Raw genomic sequence first — 19,895 nt, 5'->3', positions numbered from 1 at the left:
GGCATCATGCATTTTTCTGGTGCAAGGGGCGTGCCCGAGAATGAGATCTCTTCAGTGGGCTCTAAGGACTCAATGGTCTCAGTTCTTAGACAGGATGTCAGATCTCCTTGAGGTCCCAAACAGAGTTGCTCAGGATCTCCTGTGGTGGGCCTGCAAGGACATTTTGAAGGGAGAATCTTTTTGGAAACCATGGACGGATATAAAGGTAGTAACGGACGCCTCACTCACAGGGTGGGGAGTGCATACCAACGGCCTGACAATCAGCGGTCGATGGTCTCCAAACTACATATCAACCTGTTGGAGCTGAGGGTAATCAGATTAGCACTGAAGGATTTTCTGCCCTGTGTGCGGGGGAAGAACGTCCTGATAATGACAGACAACATGGTGGCCATGTACTACCTCAACAAGAGAGGAGGTGTAGGGTCACTACCAATGCGCAGAGAGGCAATGCAGCTCTGGTTCTGGGCAATTCAAGAAGGAATCTCCCCATCGGCAGTTCACCTAGCCGGAGAGGAGAACACGGCGGCGGATGCTCTGAGCTGGCAGAGCACAAGTCTCCCACGAGTGGGAACTCGCTCAGGAAGTCCTTCAAGAGATCTTCACCCTTTGGGGAACCCCTAAAGTGGATCTTTTTGCGTCTACTGTCAACCGGAAGTGCGAACAGTACTGCTCAAGGGGCTTTCCCCTAAGAGAAGCTCTAGGAGACACGTTTGTAGTGGACTGTGAGTTTCCACTCCTGTACATATTTCCTCAAGTCATCAGGAGGTTGAGAAAGTTTGGGAAATCCATGATCCTAATTGCTCCGGATTGGGCCAGGAGGATGTGGCACCCGGACCTTCTAGACATGTCCATCTGCCCTCCAATACGTCTGCCACAAAGAGAGGACCTTCGCTCGAGAGAGAGAGGAGGGTTGGGTATTCCATCCAGAGGTCAAGAATCTCAACCTTCACACATGGTTTCTGAGAGGTTGAGATACAAGGATTGGGACCTCCGGAAGACGTAATGGAGATTTTGCTTTCAGCCAGAAGGCCAGCAACAAAATCCTTGTACTGCTGCTGTTGGAACAAGTTTTGCAGCAGGTGTAGGGATAAGAATGAAGATCTGTTTACATGCACTACACCTATCATTCTTTTTACACCTGGCCAACTTGGGGCTCCAGGTTAGTACAATCAAGTGGTACCTTGCTGCGCTCCCGATTTTTAAGCGCTCCTCTGAAGAGTTATCTTTCTTCAAGATTCCCTTTGTGATACAATTCTTAAAAGGACTGTCAAATACATTTCCCCCAGTCCCATTCCAAGTGCCAACGTGGGACCTCAACCTAGTATTGAGATTTCTAATGTGTGCTCCTTTTGAGCCTATCCATACCTGTCCTTTAAGGTTATTAACCTTAAAGGCCATCCTTTTAGTGGCCATTACATCAGCCTGAAGGGTGAGTGAACTTCAGGCCTTGTCCTGCAAGCCTCCTTATACAATCTTCTATAAGGATTACTACTTAGTCCTTAAGGTGAAACCAACCTTCTTGCCTAAGATTGTGTGAGTTCAATTTAACTCAGAAGATAATTCTACCTTCATTTTATCCTCCTCCTCATCCTGGAAAGGAAGAGGAGAGATTAAACAGGCTTGATCCCAGGAATGCACTAAGATTTTACATTTCCAGGATGTCTAAGATAAGACATGATGACCAACTTCTTGTAGCTTACACGGGCCACAATTTGGATATGGCAATTTCAAAACAAACCTCGTCGAGATGGATTATTTGGTGAATAACTGAATGCTACAGATTAGCAGGAAAAGATCCTCTGAAGGGTTTTAGAGCTCATTCAACCAGGGGCAAGGCTACCACCTCTGCATTACAGAGGGGTGTTGCAATTAGGAATATTTTGTTTGGCTGCCACATGGTCATCTGTACAGACTTTTACCAAACATTATAATCTGGACTCTTCCTCAAGCCGAGAAGGTTTATTTGGAAAGGCAGTGCTACATTCTGTGCACACAGGCCTATGAAGGAACTCCTAAATTATTATGAATCTGAAAATTCTGACTCCCTCCTTCAGGAATACTTGCACTGCTTTGGGACTTTATCATAAGATGAGGAATACGTGGGAGGACACAATCCATTCTAAGAACAAGTTACTTATCCATTGTAACGTTCTTTCGACTGGATGTTCTTCCGACGTATTCCTCATCGCCCCTCCCAAACTGCACGCAGTACAATTTTCCATGGAATTGCAGTCTTTGCTCTTTTAGGAGAAGTAACTGTCCGGTGTGGGTTATCCTAAACATGCTTTTAAAAACAGAACTGAAGCAAGCGGTCACTGCGCGCGCTTTATACCATTGATGACGTCGACATCGAGATGGAGGCCTCAGAGGGAGAATGAGTCGACCGACATCGACACACAGCACCCTGTGCTGGGAAAAAATCTCTGAAGCAGCTGAAGCTGGATATGGAAATATCCTAAAATGAGGAAGGAACATCCAGTCGAAAGAACGTTACCATGGGTTTGTAACTTGTTTGTCTCTGACCCCAGGTCATTAGCTAATGAAGATTGACCCCCACTATCTAAATCTGGCTTATCCTAAATAAGAGGACCTAAAGGCAGGTTGCCTTTGCTAACTAAATTCCCTCAGGAATTTCCTAACTGTCCCTACTTTATCCAGTGGTTAATGTTCAATACGGGAATGTGCCTTAGAGACACCCTGTTGGATTCCGTCCTTTTACCCGCTCCTCTCCATCTGCTGACCTCTCGCTACACTCATCCAACTCCACCCGCCTCTCTCTCTCTCTCTCTCTCTCTCTCCGTCTCACCTCCCTCTACACTACTGTCACTCCAATGTCTCACTCCTTCTAGATTTTGTCTTCACCCTTTAACGTTACTTCACCCTCTCTGTTATGCTTCCTTCCTCCTCCACACTACTACTTCTACCTCTACACTACTACTACCACATCCATACTACTAGAACTCCCATAACTACCGCCACACTGCTACTTCTCCCAGTCTGCCCACCTGCTACTCATTCACACACCTGTCACCCAGTCACAACCAACCACATTTGCCACACTCACCTGCACACTCACATTGAAGTACCACTTGCTCTCCTTCCTTCCTTGAACAACCCATAATTTCCTGTCCTTCCTTTTATGTCCCCCGTCTTCCTGCCATTGGTTCACTTGGCCTAATCAATTTAGCCTGACTTTCCCTCTTGGGTAGTGACACAATCAACAGAGCTGTTAAATGGTGGGATAAGTCCCATCCCTTTTTTCCATATGGGCCCATCGGAATACTGATGTCTGCAGGTGTCGGCTTACTCTTACTAGCAATGCAGAGCGCTGTGCAATGTCACTCGACCCTGAGAAACATTTCCTCTGCTGGTGTTCTTTGTCAAGCAGTTTCCCTTGATGCAAGCGCAGAATGCGGGTAGTACTTAACCGGGAGAGTTAATGCTCTTGCTACTGGTACAGACTGCCAAAGAAGTTATGTTTTTTGTTGGCGCTGCAGGGTTTCTTACTCTTTGCTGATGACCTTGGCTGATGACTTTCTCGTTAACTCTACAAAAAAAAGAAAGGTAAGCATTTTGTATAGGGGCATGGTGTGAGACAACTGTGGACTGCATATTACTTGTTAGAAACAGGGACCCTCTCAACTGCCGTTCTCCTCAGGAGAAGAACTGGCTCTGGATTGCTCCGTGGTTCGACACCCACCCCCAGCTGAGAGGGGTTTCTATGCCTTTTAACAAGGCGGGTGTTCTGGCCTTGTGATACATAGGTTACAAAAACAGGAGAGTGCATGGGCAGAAGGGGGTATTAGAGGAGCGGAGGGAGATAGCCAGGGATGAAAGCAGAATATCATGGTATTGTTTAGAACTGTTATAATGCCCTTTGAATTGAATAGTGACAGAGACAGCCTGCAAGGTTATATGTACAGGCTTAACCTCCCACATACGAGAACAGATTATGCTCTGATAATCACGTCCATGATCAGACACCAAGAGATTACAGAATAACAACAGTACATTATTGCCGAAAAGCGCTTTGGAGTAAAGCGCTATATAAACTCAATAAACATAAACATAAACATTCAGCTTTCCATGCGAAATGGCTTTGCGGGAAGACAGGTACACTGTACATTCCTATAAAATATTTTAATCCGATCTGGAGCCCATACTGGCCACATATTTTAATGAAATTTTGGATGGAAAGGCACTCCCCTGTTCCAAGCTAAATGCCCTGATCTGGTGTGTGTCTTATAGGCCTATCTCTCTTTTTAGTATAGATCTACACATTCTGACCAAGATTTGAGGAACAGGTTAGACAGGGTGCTGCCTAAGCTGATTCATGGGGATCAAGTGGAGTTTATACAAGGAAGGCAAGGAGCCGATAATATCAGGAACACACTCAACCTCATATATTTTGCTCAACCTAGCGGACCAGAGGATAATCTCGTATTCTTAGAAGCTGAAAAAGCATTTGACCGTGTAGACTGGAACATTATGCGAGCAGTCTTGAAACGCATGGGGGATTGAGGCACAACATTCTAGTAGATGGATAGCATTACTCTCCGATAGGCCAATCTCTAAGGTATATGTTAATGGCAGTCTGTGCACAGGTTTCCAGTTGTTCCATGGGGCATGTCAGGGATGTCTGCGCTCTCCCCTTCTGTTTTCCATTGTTTTAGAGCCACTGGCTTGTGTGATTCATAAGACCCCAACATAAGAGGGGTGCAGTATGGGTGTTTGACTGTAAAATCTCTCTCTTTGCTGATGATGTCTTCTTACACTTAACTAACACAGGAGTTTCTGTTGCTGCAGTGATGCCTGAAGTGACAAAGTCTGGTAAATTATATGGGTTCAGCTGAACTGTAGTAAGTTGTCTGTCTTCTCAGTGGGGAGGATAAGAGGGGACACCAAGGCACCTATAACAACATTTGGACTTCAGATCTTGAGGGTACCACATAGATTAGGAGTATGTTACGGTTCGCCTTTTGCCGTATTTCTGTTTAGTGGTCTAGTTGTTATGCAGACCTGTTACATTCCAAAATGGCGCTCTTAAACCGGAAGCTGCTGGATTATGGTGTGTTGCAATGCTCTGCTGGATCTATGCGATTTTCTTGTTTCTCCACGTCGGTTCTTCTGTCTGCCACGAATCCCTCTTCCTGGTCCTGCCCGCTGTTCTTCCTGAATTCTCTCTGTCCCTACATCTTCTGGTCTTCCCGTTTCCCCTTCTATCAGGTCCCTTCCTGGATTACTCTAGACTCTGTCTGCTGCTGCCTTGGCTGCTTGTCTGGTACTCCTGTGTCCATCCTGAGCTGCCACGACTGCCTGTCGGTAATCCTAGCTAAATCCTAAATCACTGACCTTGCTGAGGCCTGCTTTCAGTCCACCGCCAAGGGTTTTATTCCCAAAGAGGGTTTCCCTTGAAGTTCAGGCTATCATCTGGGGCAGGTCTTCCTGGATGAAATTCACAAGGACCAGGTTGGTCCCCTACAGAGATAGGGCATTTCTCTTCCCACCGAGCCACCGTCCAAGGGACCGGGTAAGAATCACCTCCTCAGAGAGTGCATCCGACATCACCCCTGACAGTTATTCCAGTTTTGAGTTGAACCTGTGTACTGTTGAGTAGAACTACACCCTGTATGTCTTCTAGATTTCTCCCTTCAGGCATTATTCCAACCGTCCATTGAGTGCAAATAAAGTTGTTGAGCCGTGTATTGCTTATTTGGGTTTCTGTACATGCACTCAGCCTTGTGGCAGGTGTCCTCTTTCTTTAAGATGCTAGACGTGCCATTACAATGACAAAAAACAGGCAACAACAATTGCCCGAATTATTGATTAATAATGGAGCACAGGACATACTGAGATTACAGGAACTAGCGGGTGTTAAATTCACAATTCAACAAAAAAGGCTGGCATCATCCATGAAGCGTAGTGAAAAAAACAGGAATATGCCACTGCTGTGGGGGATGAGACCGTATGAGAATTAATAGAATAGCCAAAGAGTGATGTGAGAGGGTGATGTCTACGAAGAGCCTGTCAAGGGAAACCAAGGGGTTAAAGGAACACCTCTCAACCTGGGGTAGGTGGCCATTCATTACAATGCCAGAGCCAGACCAAGCAGGGAGGTGGCACAGAGGAGGTGTGGGGACCCTTATGCCAGGCTGGAGCCGTGCATGTACATTGGTACCGCTGTATCTGTCCCAATGCTGCATCTGTCCTGGTCAGTTCTCTTTCTATTAATTTAGAGAATACGATAACCAGCGAGCATGGCACCTCAGAAACCAGGCTTGTATCATGGAACCTGAGAAGAAGCACCACTTGGAGGGAAACTACAAATAACATAATGCACCTGGACCAAAAGGGCAAGACCCAGCCTGGAGCAGGAGCAATGGAATGGTTACCAAAATGGGAATGGACTAGGTTTCACAATTTAGAAGCTAAATGGCTGACCAAGCACCTACCCCCACAAACTCTGGATGGGATACATGGAAGCGCTGTGTCAGCGAAAAAGGAACTATGACACTGCATGGGGATAGGCAATGCTCCTGCATGTGGAACTACTTGTATTACTGGTTCAAATATATTCATGGAACTATGTGGGTGAAAACAGGGGTACAGGCTCTTATGTGTCTGTTGCCTATTTTTTTGTTGGGGGTATTTTTACTCCCCATTTTTCTTTTTATGGGATATTTACCTATTTTGTGGGAGTAAAAGTGGCCAAAACACATTATTTGTAGGGCTGGTGCTAGGGAAGACCCAGGAATGAATGCTCCCCAAACCCTGTTTAAACAGTGACTTACACCGAGGTCAGGAGAGAACCAGAGAGCAAAAAACCACTCCGGTCGCATGGCTGGTGGAAAATGGGGACTGAAATGGGGGCAGGGCTAGAGGGCTTTTTGAAGACTTCCGGGAGAAATGATTGTACCAGGAAGCCAAATGGATCTAGTAGCCAATGGGAGCAATGGGATGCTTCTTGGCAGGAAGGAGAGGACTATAAAGAGCCGGCAGTCTATTGAGAGTGAGAGTTGTACAGGTGAGGTCAGAGAGAAGGTGCAAGAGGACCATGAAACCAGAGCTGAGGGTGTAGCAGCTGTAGGAGGACTTGGAGGTGATTTTGGAATGGTTACAGAGAAAGGTGGCAACGTGTTGGGGGGTAGGAAAGGCATACCAATTGGGTGTGAGTGAAATAGTTGGTGGAGGTAATTATAGGGGCAGAGTGAGAGTTTGGTAGAGGAAAGTGACAGGAAGGAGGGGTAAGAGAGCAATAGCAGGGCAGTGATCGGAAGTGTGGGATATGGAGGGAAGCAGATGGGATCAGAAGGGAGTTAGCGGGCAGGGACGAGAAACCAGGGGACAGAGTGCGTAGACAGACAGCGAGGAGGGTGGAAAAGTGGGGAGACAGGCAGATTAAGACACGGGCATTGAGAGGAGGAGGGGAGGCTAGGACAATCACAATACTCGGCTGGGTCCCATAGGAGGTCACAGAGGGAGTCAGATATATGATATGATTAGGCTATTTATAACGCGCTTAATGCCCAGAGGTTTCTAAGCGCAGACCCGGGGATCAAACCTGTGTTGCTCTGTGTTGTCTTGCTTCCAAGGCGAGCATGTTGACAAAAAATATCTCAGATAGATAAAGCTATGGCCTTTAGGCCTCCCTAGGGCAGGAAAGGATTAGACAGTGTGGGTACACTGGCTGTAGTAAATCAAGCTTGAGCAAGCCAATTGGGAATAGGGAGGAAGATGAATCTGGCTATGTCATCACTCCTTTCCCAGGGAAAGTCTCTCCCCATGTGGCCAGGGGAAGGCAGAAGCTGTTTGACCTTGACCCTGGAGGTGCCTATCTGAGGGAGGACACATGGGCAGGGGACGACCCTTGTGGGTCTGTAGAGGCGTCGCCAGACAAGAGATGGTATTCCCCCTTTCCCCTACAACCTGATGACCCTCCCCTCAATACCACAGACATTTATGGCATACTATAAGGTTGCATTAGAATGCGCCATGATGACTAATATCACCACTCTGAGACATCCTCTTTTACACTCATAACGTGACATCCCCCTGAACTCCCATACTTGTATAGCTTATTGTGGTGTAGACCCAGTTCAGCCACCTTACACCAATAGTAGAACTCTTTATAACATCTTCTGTAAAGACACAGAGACGAGGAAGAGAATGGGAGCAATACAGACCATGGAACTGGAGACGGGCTCTAATTGTTTGGGGCGTCTGGGAGGTGGCATGATGCTAAAAAGCAGGAAGGGTCAAGATGGAAGGAGATTCACTTCACCCAACGCAGATCAGGAAGGAGAGAGAAGCCAAGCTGTCAGCCAGGCAGTCGAGCACAGAGACACCAGACGAGAGCAGATAAATCTCCCTGGCTCAGGCTGGGAACCCAGAGATTGGATAGCGAGGCAGAGCCATGAAACAGAGAGAAGGAAAGGCAGAGGCTGGCCAATGGACGCATCCCTGAAGGCACCAGCTACGCCAAACTGGGACGCAAGGCAGTGGAGAAGCTTTGCGCTGAACAGACAAACACCCTTCTGTGACAAGAAGACAAACACGAAGAAGGACCCAAGAGAGAGCGGGGAAGGCCAGGAAGTCATCACAATGCCAGTGAGCCCACCCGGGTTGTGCTGTGGGAACATATTACTCACTGAAACAGAATCCCACGGCTTGCATGCTAAGTGTTCTGAATAATCCCAGTTTTTGGGGAAGTTAAAGGACGAGTACACAGAAGTAAATAAAAATTAAGGACTATAAGAAAGAGGTACTTGGTGAAGAGGCATACCTCCTTGTGTCCTTAATGATGAAGATTGCGAAAGTCCTGGCAGGAGAGTATCCCAGGCACAGTAGAGGTGAAGGTTCAAAGGAAGGCTAATGCCCCTTGGAAATGAATGTCGTAAATACCTGTCAGGAGAGTAAACTAGGCAGTGTGATTGCGAGTCTGGGACCCGCACCCAAATACAGTGAACATTGTTAAGTCCTGGCAGGAGAGTAATAGTGACCCCTTGCTCACTATTCTTAGAGGGGCACAGCTCCACCATACTGATGAGGTCCAACCAGACTGAAACACATGTCTGGGGTTGCTTTTGGTACTCTTGTTCAGAGGAGAATTGCCTAGCATTTCGGTGCTGGACTGCCCCAGGCAAGGACAAAGAATGGTGTGTTTGGCATATTTCTCCTCTGTGAAAGATAGTAAGCTAAAGAATCTGGGTAAGGCTCTCATAACCGGGACTAATGTCCAGCAGAGGGACTTCCCAGGACCCCTTTTTTTTGCATATTTTAAGTAACTTTGGGTCTCACTCTAAGTTACTAGGGGAATCCAGACATTGCCCTCTTGCTCACTATTCTTAGAGAGGCACAGCTCCACCATACTCGTTTTTGTTTCTTGAAACCCAAAACATATATGGAAACTTAACGAAGCTTGTACGAAAACATACAGAAACATGCCTAAGCATTTTATATATAAGAGATATATATTTTGTATTGACTTATAAAAAACCTTAAAAAAAGAGAAAAGACAAATACAATGAAAGGTATATACATAAGACCGTTACAAAAAAGGAAATAGTAATAGGATATTCTTTTGAAAGTAAACTGTTGAGCACACAATACAGTATTCATTAAATAACGTATGTAAAAAGATTATAGAAAATAATGCACCTGTGTGAGCTCATCCTTGTGAATCACGGAATTCAATCAATAGGAACCCTAGAATATCACCGCCGGATTGGGTGTTATTGCTATAACAAACACAGCATGTAATTAGCACTCCATGCAAATCTGTCCGCTGGTGCACATTGTGAGCTGGACAACGAAGGGAGCAGCTGTGAACACGTTTAATTAGCTCCCCGTGTTCAATCAGCAACTACCTTCACCACAAATGTACCAGGGTTCTGAGCTTTCCTATATTAGTTGCCCATAGTCAAGACCGGCCCAAAGGGCAGCAGCGCCCTCAGCGAATTGGCGCCTCCCCTTTGCCTCCTGTGCGCCCCTGGTTAACAGGGGGTGGGGCGGAAGGGGGCGGGGCCAGGATTGGCCACTTTTTTTTTTTACCTCCTCTCTCCGGCAAGGAGGTAATTATATGAATAGGGTGCGTCAGCACCCTATTGTCATTAAATGAGCCTGCCGCCACGGGTGCATTTAATGACAAGTGGGCGCTTACCACGCCTTCTGCCACGCCGCCAGCTCGGGGGAGCCCTTCAAAGACTCCCTCGAGCTGGCTCCACCCCCACCCCCAAGGCCGGCTCTGCCCATAGCAGCTGTTAAACCCCAGGATTTCTGCATAACAAAACATTCCCGCGTTCAATCATTATTTACTTGCTTGAAAGCGAGCCCAAGCTAAACCAAGTACTATAGAAAGTAAAACTTATGTGACTGCCTGTTGTGAATGACATAACAATAGTAGCATAATCTCTTCTTTACATTAATAGCAACTTGGGCTGATTACTCGCAAAGGTTCACCTGACGTATTTCAACCATTGTGAAGGCTAGTTATTCGCATGCTCTGAGTGTGACAAAATATCACAGTGGCAAAATATCACAGTGGCAGAACAACAAAGCTGCAGAACAGCACAGTGGCAGAATAACAAAGCAGCAGAATAACAAAGTGGCAGAGGCAACACAGTAAAGTGGTGGAAACTCACAGAGCAGATGACGCTACAATGAAATAGGTGCATTACTCAGCTGAACTATCATATCATACCATATCATGTCCATCCATTCACCTTTCTATGTTTCGTGAGGGATGGACTCTGTGCAGGTTTATCAGACTCACCCCAGTTACTGACCTCAGTGCGATTATCTCCAGAGCACGTGCGTCCGTCTTACATTCCTTTCAACCATTTAATTGCAGATTTCATCCCAGGGGCAGAAATAACTGAGCCCCATTTGCGACATGAACATATCCTGTCCAGTACAGGTAAAATGCAACAACCAGGGTGCAATCTGGCCTCCCAATATCTTTAGTGCGTGGGTAGCAACACTTTACAGCACAACCAACTCATTCATGGCTGTTCCCCACTGCAGATATACTTCTTAAACCAGCAGCACTTTCTGCGCTAGTGCTGTCTCAGGAAGCCACCCTCCTCTCACGCACATTTATTTGTACCCTGAACAGAGTGAAAGGAGACAGACACCCATAACCCATTTGCAGTTCTGGTATAGGCATTTCTATAGCACAACGCTAAACCCACAATGGAGAAACCGTTATCTTGGCTGCCTGCATACTGAGGTATCAGGTCAAATCACTGTAAGGCCCGCCTAGTCCTTCAGCCCCCAAATAGTTGAGGTGGTGGAGAGATGAACAGCTGCGTACTTAGGGTTACTACCTTTTCTTAATGTAAAATCTGGACTTAAAACTAAACCCACATGCTAAATGGGTCCTCCCCTTTTCACAACTTATGATCACTAAAGCCTAGCACGTTTAGTGAGTTGGTGTCAAAGTTGTAATATTTGTTGGTTTATTAGGTGGTTATATTTGTTGTGAAACAAAGGCGTAATGCGCACACAAAAGGTTTTAGGTTTTGTAGTAGAACGGTTAACATCCGATTCCCTTGACGGTTGAGAATGCTCTCTCTTGCCATTCTAAATGATGTACTCCTTCAATGGGAAAAACACATACTCTAGTTTAAGCAAAATCCAGGCTTGCGTAAAAGTGTGGCTTGAGTCACACTTTAAAAAGTGTTAATTGTAATGGCTTATTTATCATGCACTTAATACCCAGACGTTTTTTCTAAGCGCGGACCCAAGGTTCGAACCTGTGTTGGTCTGCGTTGTCTTGTTTCCAAGGCGAGCGCATTGCCCCTGAGCAATCCTGCCGAGACAAGGGGTAGCTTCAGTCATTTGTGTGTTAGTACCCTTGGATTTTCAAAAACAAAAACGTTTTAGAGCTACAAACAAAATTTCAGTGTCCAGCGCATGCAAAATGGCGAGTTTCGAAACAGAACCTTCCTGTGTTACTTCCAGCACTACCAGTTTTAGCAGTTTATCAATCCTTAAACTCCTGCTAGGCCTCTTCTGCATGTAGATAATGAAGCGTGCAGCACATGCATCCTTGGTCGTCAACGAGCCAGTATCAACTTAAATAAAACAATCATCAGTAATACACATATTGACAATGTAGGTGGTTCACAGCTGAAACAACTGTCAGGACAGGGACACTGAGTGATGCCAAGTACAGGGGGGACATATTTAAAATAGTTGTATAAAAAGCATTACATACAATCCATCCAATCATAATAAGAAAACATGTATTTTAAAATAATAATAATAATAATCTCCTTGGTTGTGAAACTGTTTACACTCCCAATTCACTCAGGTGTTGACAGCAAAAATAGTGTTTTAGCAACAAACAAAAAAATTAAATACACACAATAGACACCACTTAAATCCTACTTAGCACCTATGTGCAAGGTAAAAGAAGGAACATAAATCATTTCTGCAATTCAGTGATTGTACTTCTCTGTCTACAATCCACAGGGACAGCAGATAACAACTTGACCAAATGGCAACAATCTGGCAAGCAGGAGACAGGACATGGAAAGTGACCACTCTGTTCTAAATTCGGATGTGCAGTGCTGGCATTGGGCCGGATTTTCTTGGATCTCTGATCTGGAAAAGATCTTAGATTTGGCTTGTGTGTTCAGACTGCTTTAAATGGTGAAGAAGCGGGATTCCAACCCAGGTTGTCAGGATGAGGAGCAAGACGCTTACCCCAAGACCATTTGAACGTCTCATCACGGTGCCTGTGAAATTGCTTGTTAGAAGAATACTGTGCAGAAAATGTTTAAATACAGTACAGCTTTTTTAGCTTTAAAAGGTGTGCACCTTTTATACTTTGACAGCAGCACTGTGGGATACTATCCGCACTCAGGATAGTTTCCAGGTCATGATTATGCAGGGGGATGGGAAGGGTTGGAGGTGAGAACAACCTCCCCAGATCACTGGTGGGATACAACAGTTAATAATTAACTTTTCAGCACTGTAGATAGGTGGCAACACTTAAACATTCACCCTCTCTCCACACCCAAATGGTACAGGTGATGGTGTAGTACTGTTCGCATCATCCAAACTTATGTCTCCTCCTCCCCCATCTCCCACTATTTCTTCCTCTTTCAAATACACTATCTCCACAATCACTGCTCCCTATGGCATTCATATTACATCTCTCTTTCGGACAGCTGGTCTCGCTGGTCAATGTATTGACCACCTCTCAGAACTAATTGACTGCCTTCCTCTCCATCAACTCATTGTCACTGTTGACTTTAACCTCCCTGCTCTCTCCACTCCTCTATCCACTTGCTTTAGCACTCTTCTCCCCCACCACTCGCTCTCTCCTGTCCACCCTCTGCCCACCCATTCAAATGATAACTCCCTTGACCTTATTCTCATCTCCTCTAACTCTCCGCCTCTAATATCTCCAATGCTGCTTCTCCCTCAGACCATTCCATCGTTTTTGCCACCTCCACTCTTACTTCCACCCCACTCTCCCCATCTACCACTTCCTTTACAAAGTGCAAGTTTCCCTCCTCCAAATTTCCCATCTACCTCTTTGGCCTACACCACTCGCTCTCCTCCAAAGCAAAATTCACTGTTCCATCCACTGAACGCCTTCACCAGTTTTACTGCTGCTCTTAACGCTCCCTTCTCTTCTCACTTTCCTCTTACCGCATTCACTCCTAAACCCTCGACTCCATGGCCTTAGATTACACCTACGATCCGCACCCTGAAAAAAACAATGAGGAAAAGCCTTTTCACTTGGCAAAGATCTAGACACTCCTTAGATCACCAACTCTACCTGACTGTAATTCAAAACTATTCCACTGCTCATTTCATCTCCATCCTCTCAATCTAGATTCCTCCAAAATTTCTCAACTCAATTCTCTCACGTCCTAAAGCCTCCTCCAACTCCTCTACTCTTTCTGCTAATGGGCTAGCTATCTATTTTGCTTAAAAAATATCCAACATTCGAAATACCCTTGCAAATTACCTTCTATCTCCTCTCACCGGCTCACTTTTCTCCAACACCTCTACCCTCCTCTCCTGCCACAATGGCTTCCTTTGCCCCCACTAACCCTGATGAGCTTCTTGGCCTTCTCCCTAGGACTAACCCTTTGTGTGCCCCATCAACCCTATGGCCCCACACATAGTAAAACTCATAGCTTCCAGTGTTGCTCCATATCTTATTTCCCTCTTCAACTCCTCTCAACAGTGCCACTTGACCATCATCCTACCTACAAGCCGGATACGGTCATTCCCATCCTTAAGAAACCTGGCCCCGAGCCTAACTGTTCTGCCAACATTTGTCCTGTCCCGTCTCTCTTCTACCTCACTATTCCGAAATCTTAGAGCATGTAGTTTTGAACCAAATCACTGTGTTGATTGACACACACAACCTCCGAGACCCTCTTCAATCTAACTTCCGACTTCAGCACTCTACTGAGTCAGCTCTCCTCAATGTCAGCAACTACATCTCTTCCGCTAGTCATGCTAACCGTTCATCTATTCTTATTCTTCTTGATCTCTCTGCTGCTTTCGACATCGTCAACCATTCTGACCTTCTCTCTTCACCATCTATCCTAGGCATCAGGGAAAAGGCCCTCACATGGTTTGTTTCATATCTCACCCCAGGCACTTCCGGGTGTCCTGGAACAACCCTACCTCCCTGCTCACCCCCCTTACTGTTGGTGTTCCCCATGGGTCAGCCCTGGGGCCACTTCTCCTCACTCTCTATACCTCTGCTTTTGGCACCTTGATCTCCTCCTATGGGCTCTCCGGTCATCTCTTTGCTAATGACACGCATATCTTCTCCTTTCCCTCATTATCTGAGGCACTAGGGTAATAAATGTCTGTCTCTCCGCCATCAAATACTGGATAGTTTCTCACTCGCCCATGCTCAACTGCACTAAGACTGAAGTTCTCTACTTTCAATTCAAACAGGCTCTCTCTTTCTCTTCCCCTCTTTTATTCTTCTCTACTACCTTCCCTACGGCCTTTGCTCACAACCTCTGTGTCGGCTTCGACCCATCTCACAACTTCTCGCTCTTCATCTCTAAATATGCCACTGCGGTCAGACAATCTCCTAAATATCAGAAAAATTAGACACTGTCTTCCCTTCAACACTGCTAAGCACCTAATCTCCTCATTGGTACTCTCTCGATCTTACAACGTCCTTTCTAACTATGCTTTTTCCCCTCTCGACAGAGTCCTCAACTTTGCTGTCCATACACTCTTCAACCTTCCCCACTTAACCTCCACCTCCCAGCCAGTCATTAGTTAGGCTGGTTATGTATGAGAAAAAGGGCAAAGTATATAATCTTCAAAACTATATATAGCATTGCCCTGCCCCACCTATTGGCCCACCTCACTCCCTGCTCTCCCTCTCGCTCCCTATGATGATCCTCGGCTCACCTCCTTGTAGGGAAACGAAGATTCCATCGCTGGTTATTCCATTGAGGATTTGTTGAATTTGTGCACAGCATTTTATTGCAAATGTATGTGGGCAGGTGGGCTGCTTAGGGTAATAATAAGGTTAGAGGGGGATTGGGGCATGCAGGGGTTCTCCCGTGCGTACATTTGTGGTTAAATGTCCTATAAAAAAACAATGTGATGAAATCGCATAGAAGCTCCTTGCCACCTCTCGTGCCCCTTGTGCTGCCTCTCGTTTCTGCTCTGTTCCTCTACTTTCTCCCTTCGTCTGGAATGCTCTTTCTCTCCCTCTCCGCACTACTGCCACTGTATCTCTATTTAAATCCAACCTCCTAGCTCTCCTCCTCTCTGAAGAACCACTTGCATAGCCACCTCATCTCCCAGTTCTGCTCTCCGGCTACCTCTCTACAACAACCCCACGGCACTTCTTTCACCCCTTAATCCCAAAACATATCACTTCCTCGGGAGGTGAGCTCAGGGGCAACGTGCTCGCCTTGGATGCAAGACGACACAGAGTAACACAGGTTTGTTCCCCGGGTCCGTGCTTAGAAACCTCTGAGTATTAAGTGTTATAAATAACCAATCATATCAGATTATACTATTGCATTCCTATATCATACTCTACTGTCTTTGCCCCTGGTTCATGTTTCTATCTCCAGTCTTATATCTGCAACATCTCACCCATTGTTAAGGACACTGGTCCGTAATGTTAAAAGGTTTTCTAAGCATTTCTGTGCCACAACTGTATGAGCATGCCACGAGCATTGCCAGTTGCAGTGTCAGCCAGATAGTCTGCTTTCTAACACCCCTTCACTTCTTCCACTGAATTGGTTTTGGCCATAGGGTGGAGCAAAGACTGGATAAGCATCATCCAATTGGAATGGGCATGTTGACTGGTACACTTTTAAACAAGATAACTTTTTTAGTGCTTAAGTGATGTCATACTGATTTTGTATTTGCGATGAAATTGTAATTTTATATGTTTATATGTGTTTAACAGTGTGTTTCTGAATACATTGTTCAAACTGAAAGAGGTGTCATTTAGTTGCACCTTAAAATGCAAGAGATGGAGATAGTCTGATCTGAAAGGTGAGTTGTTTCAAGCCTTGTTTCCTAGTCCTTTCGATTTTGCATTCCTTAAATGTACATAATTACTTTATACGCCGCTACAATCAAGTACCGTCACAATAAAAACTAAAACAAGAGAGCCCACCAGGCACAATTACATTAATTTATAATAAGCAGGGTCCCAGGTGGGACTAGACAGTGTATGATCACAACATGGAGTTCTTGCGCATAGATCTACACCCACCATACACAACACATGTGATAGGTTCAAGGAGCAGATGTAGGTTTACAATGCTCGATTTGGAAGCATTTTTAATACACTTTTCTGTGGAAAGACTCCCCCGGAATACCATTTGGCAGGAGGAGAAAATGGTTGATAATGCAACTCAAAATTGCAATGCATCTTTTAGGTGCCAGCATTTTGGAGGGTATGGTTGGACTACACGCCCTCTAGACATAAGGAATAGCTCAAGAGTCGGACTGAGAAACACGTCCTAGAAATCTTTGGGAATAGGAAAGTCTTAAATCCAAGGAGCAAATAAACTGCCGCCAGCCACCTGCAAGAGCAGCAGTTTTAGCAAGTGTTGCCATGTTCCACAAATCAGAGTATGTAACCCACCTCATCTGAACTCTGCTGGTGCATTTCTCGCCAAAGAACTTGTCTGCGTTATGTTCCAGCGACCTGAAATAGTTTCCTCTCCAGCACTGGGTTCTAGATCCCGGCAAGGTATGGTTCTTGGCGGCCGTCAACGGTAACTGGATGATTGAACACCCCAAAACAAGTCCAACTTCCCCTGCGGAACACTGTATACAGTGCAGTCGCGCAGCATAGCCAAACCACTTGCTCACAAGCGAGACACTTGCTGCCGAGCATGCGCAGAAGAGGCCCGCTTCTACCCGAGACACTATCATCATGGAGCAAGAAAACGACGGCTTCGCAGCACATACTACGGTCACTAAAAGGGGTCTAACCTTACCTGGCGAAAAGATTTTAAAAAACAAGCTCCACCTACCTGCCCCCTCCCTACCTAAGAGACGCTATCCATAAACAGGGAATAACTTCAGGCAGAGACACTAATCCATCGTTTTCCTTCGTGCGCCAGTTGTGGCGCAGCTGTTTCACTCGGTATCAATCTTCTGTAAATACTACAGCGCGATACAGTCAAGAGAAATGAGTGACAGAGGCAGCTTTTGGCAAAAGTGACTGAAGTGTTAGCGGTTAAAATATTGCAATTTGCACATTACACTTTCTGGAGAGAAAAAATAGGTAAAACGCCATACCATTTAAGACGGTTTTGGCAGGGAACATAAGAACACATTTAGTAGGTGCCAGGTTACCGACATCACACAGGAGCATTTTTTCCGTGCATTTTGATGATGCCTTGGCACACGATATCTGTCAGTATTCTGCGAGTGTTAATGTTAATTTTACTCTATTTTTATACTTTACCAAATCACCAACTTAGTAGTTTCAGGGCACCTGATCCTTGTCTGTGGTGTATTGTGCAACCTCTCTCCCCATCTAACGTGGGGTGCTCCAGACCTTAATCTGCTTGAGGATTAGTGGGCAAAATTGAGGAATGAAACAGCAGGGAGGCGAAAAGAAGAAGGATATTTGGGCAAAGGAAAATGTTTTGTACAAGAGTCCCGCTTCATCATCATCATTGACGTTATTCAGAAAATAAATCTCCATTAAAGTATTTTCAGAATACAAAACATTAAAAACAAAATTTACTTCAATATCCACATCGTTCTTGGTGTGTTAAAATCAGTATGTACAGGCTATACGTACTATACTAAAACTAATATCAACTTGTATAAGTCCAAACCTTAGTCACTCTTATGTGGATTGTAGTCTGGAGAAAGATGGGGAATGGATATATGTGTTGAGCTAGCATACGTCATTCGGTTGCAAGGCAGTTCTGGAGGGTGAAGTGGACCGGTACGGGTATTGTATGTAACACCATGAGGCAGTTGTAAATGTAATTATATTTATTAGATAACACAGATAATAATGTAATTATTTTACAAGTAAGGAAGAAGGAGGGAGACTGCTTGTAACAATGAGAGCTGGACAGTTATGGTTCAATTGCAGTCCTCTCTTCTAGAACTCTGTTGAGACCTGAGTTCCAAGTGTTCTGATTCTACATACCATGATGTGATCAGGCATGTCCCGCATAGATCAGGCAGCTTCCATCAGAAGGTAATATACTACACATCTCCTTCCCTTTATATTGTTCACAAACTAACTATATTCCCTTTATATTGTTCACAGCTATATACACGAGTTGATGAAACAAATGTCCCAGCTGGTTCACGTAAACTCCACATAGACCTCCATTTTCTCTAGCAACCGATAAGATCTGCCCAATCTGGACTCTTATATTGTTCACAAACTATGTACAAAAGCTGATGAAACAAATGTTCCAACTGGTTCACGTAAACTCCACATAGTCCTCCATCCTTTTCGGCAAACGATAAGATCTGCCAGATCTGGACATGTATCCTCCATATCTGGAGGGAGTTGGCAAGGAAAATTGAAATTGCTCAGAATTTCCATTACATTTCTTCTCAACAGCACTACCACATTTACTCTTCACACCGCTACTTAAATTTCTAGAAATTTTAACATTTCTGACTGTATTCTGGTCTACATTTCTCTTTTCTTTCTTGTCAAGATCATTACTTTCACACATCCAAATTCTTTCTACATTCCATATCCTTTTGTCCTCTGTCCTGACAGCATGACGAAAAGCTTCTATAACCCTAATGGGATTGGACCATTTGCATGGTCCAATTCTTAGAGCAGGAGGAAGTAACACCTTGACCCACTTACCAACAGCTGTAGACATATCATACTTGTTGCTACGTACCTTCTTGTCATAATTTATCTTGTTTCTCTTTTGCGTTTCCCTAATTTTGTCTTTTGCATTGACTAGACTCTTTTCTATTTCCTTACTTTCCTTAATGAGCCAAATGGGAGCTAATTTGGTGTTTGCTTTTCTTCCCCTACTATGCTCAAAGGGAGAAAGACCTGTACTGGTGTGTGGAGTAAAACGATGGGCAATTACTTTCTCCCTGAGAGCATCCTCCCAATCCAACCCATTAGCCCAAGCCATCCTGATGGTTTCTTTCAAAATTTTATTAAAACGTTCTACTAATCCATTAGTTTGGGGATGGTAAATTGAGCTAGTCCTGTGTTCAATGGCAAATTTTTTACAGAAATCTGCCACTTCTTTAGACTTAAATTGAGTACCGTTATCGGAAAGAATACTCCCCGGATATCCTTCCCTCTTGCATATATTAGATAAAAATTCAACCACAGTCTTACCCGTGATGCTAGAAGCAATTAAAATCTCTACCCACCTGGTGAGAAGATCTATGACTACCAAACAATATTTTTG

The 19,895-nt window shown here is 45.0% G+C and overlaps 1 protein-coding gene across 3 annotated transcripts in view; it reads right to left on the bottom strand.

Annotated features, from left to right (window-relative positions):
• The window catches only part of LOC138580857 (zinc finger protein 514-like), a 361,413-nt gene extending 344,078 nt beyond the window's left edge, over nt 1–17,335 (bottom strand). For all 3 annotated transcript variants that reach the window (XM_069651738.1, XM_069651739.1, XM_069651740.1), the window contains exon 1: nt 17,111–17,335. In XM_069651738.1, the coding sequence (XP_069507839.1) occupies nt 17,111–17,134 (24 nt within the window). In that variant the 5' untranslated portion in view covers nt 17,135–17,335. The remainder of the gene's footprint in view (nt 1–17,110) is intronic.
• Between the last annotated feature and the right edge of the window lie 2,560 nt (nt 17,336–19,895).

This window comes from Ambystoma mexicanum, chromosome 3p (assembly GCF_040938575.1).
Source record: "Ambystoma mexicanum isolate Mex_15411 chromosome 3p, UKY_AmexF1_1, whole genome shotgun sequence".
In the NCBI taxonomy this organism is placed as follows: domain Eukaryota; kingdom Metazoa; phylum Chordata; class Amphibia; order Caudata; family Ambystomatidae; genus Ambystoma; species Ambystoma mexicanum.
The sequence above is the reverse complement of the archived record's forward strand: the minus strand, read 5'-3'. Positions and strand labels throughout refer to the sequence as shown.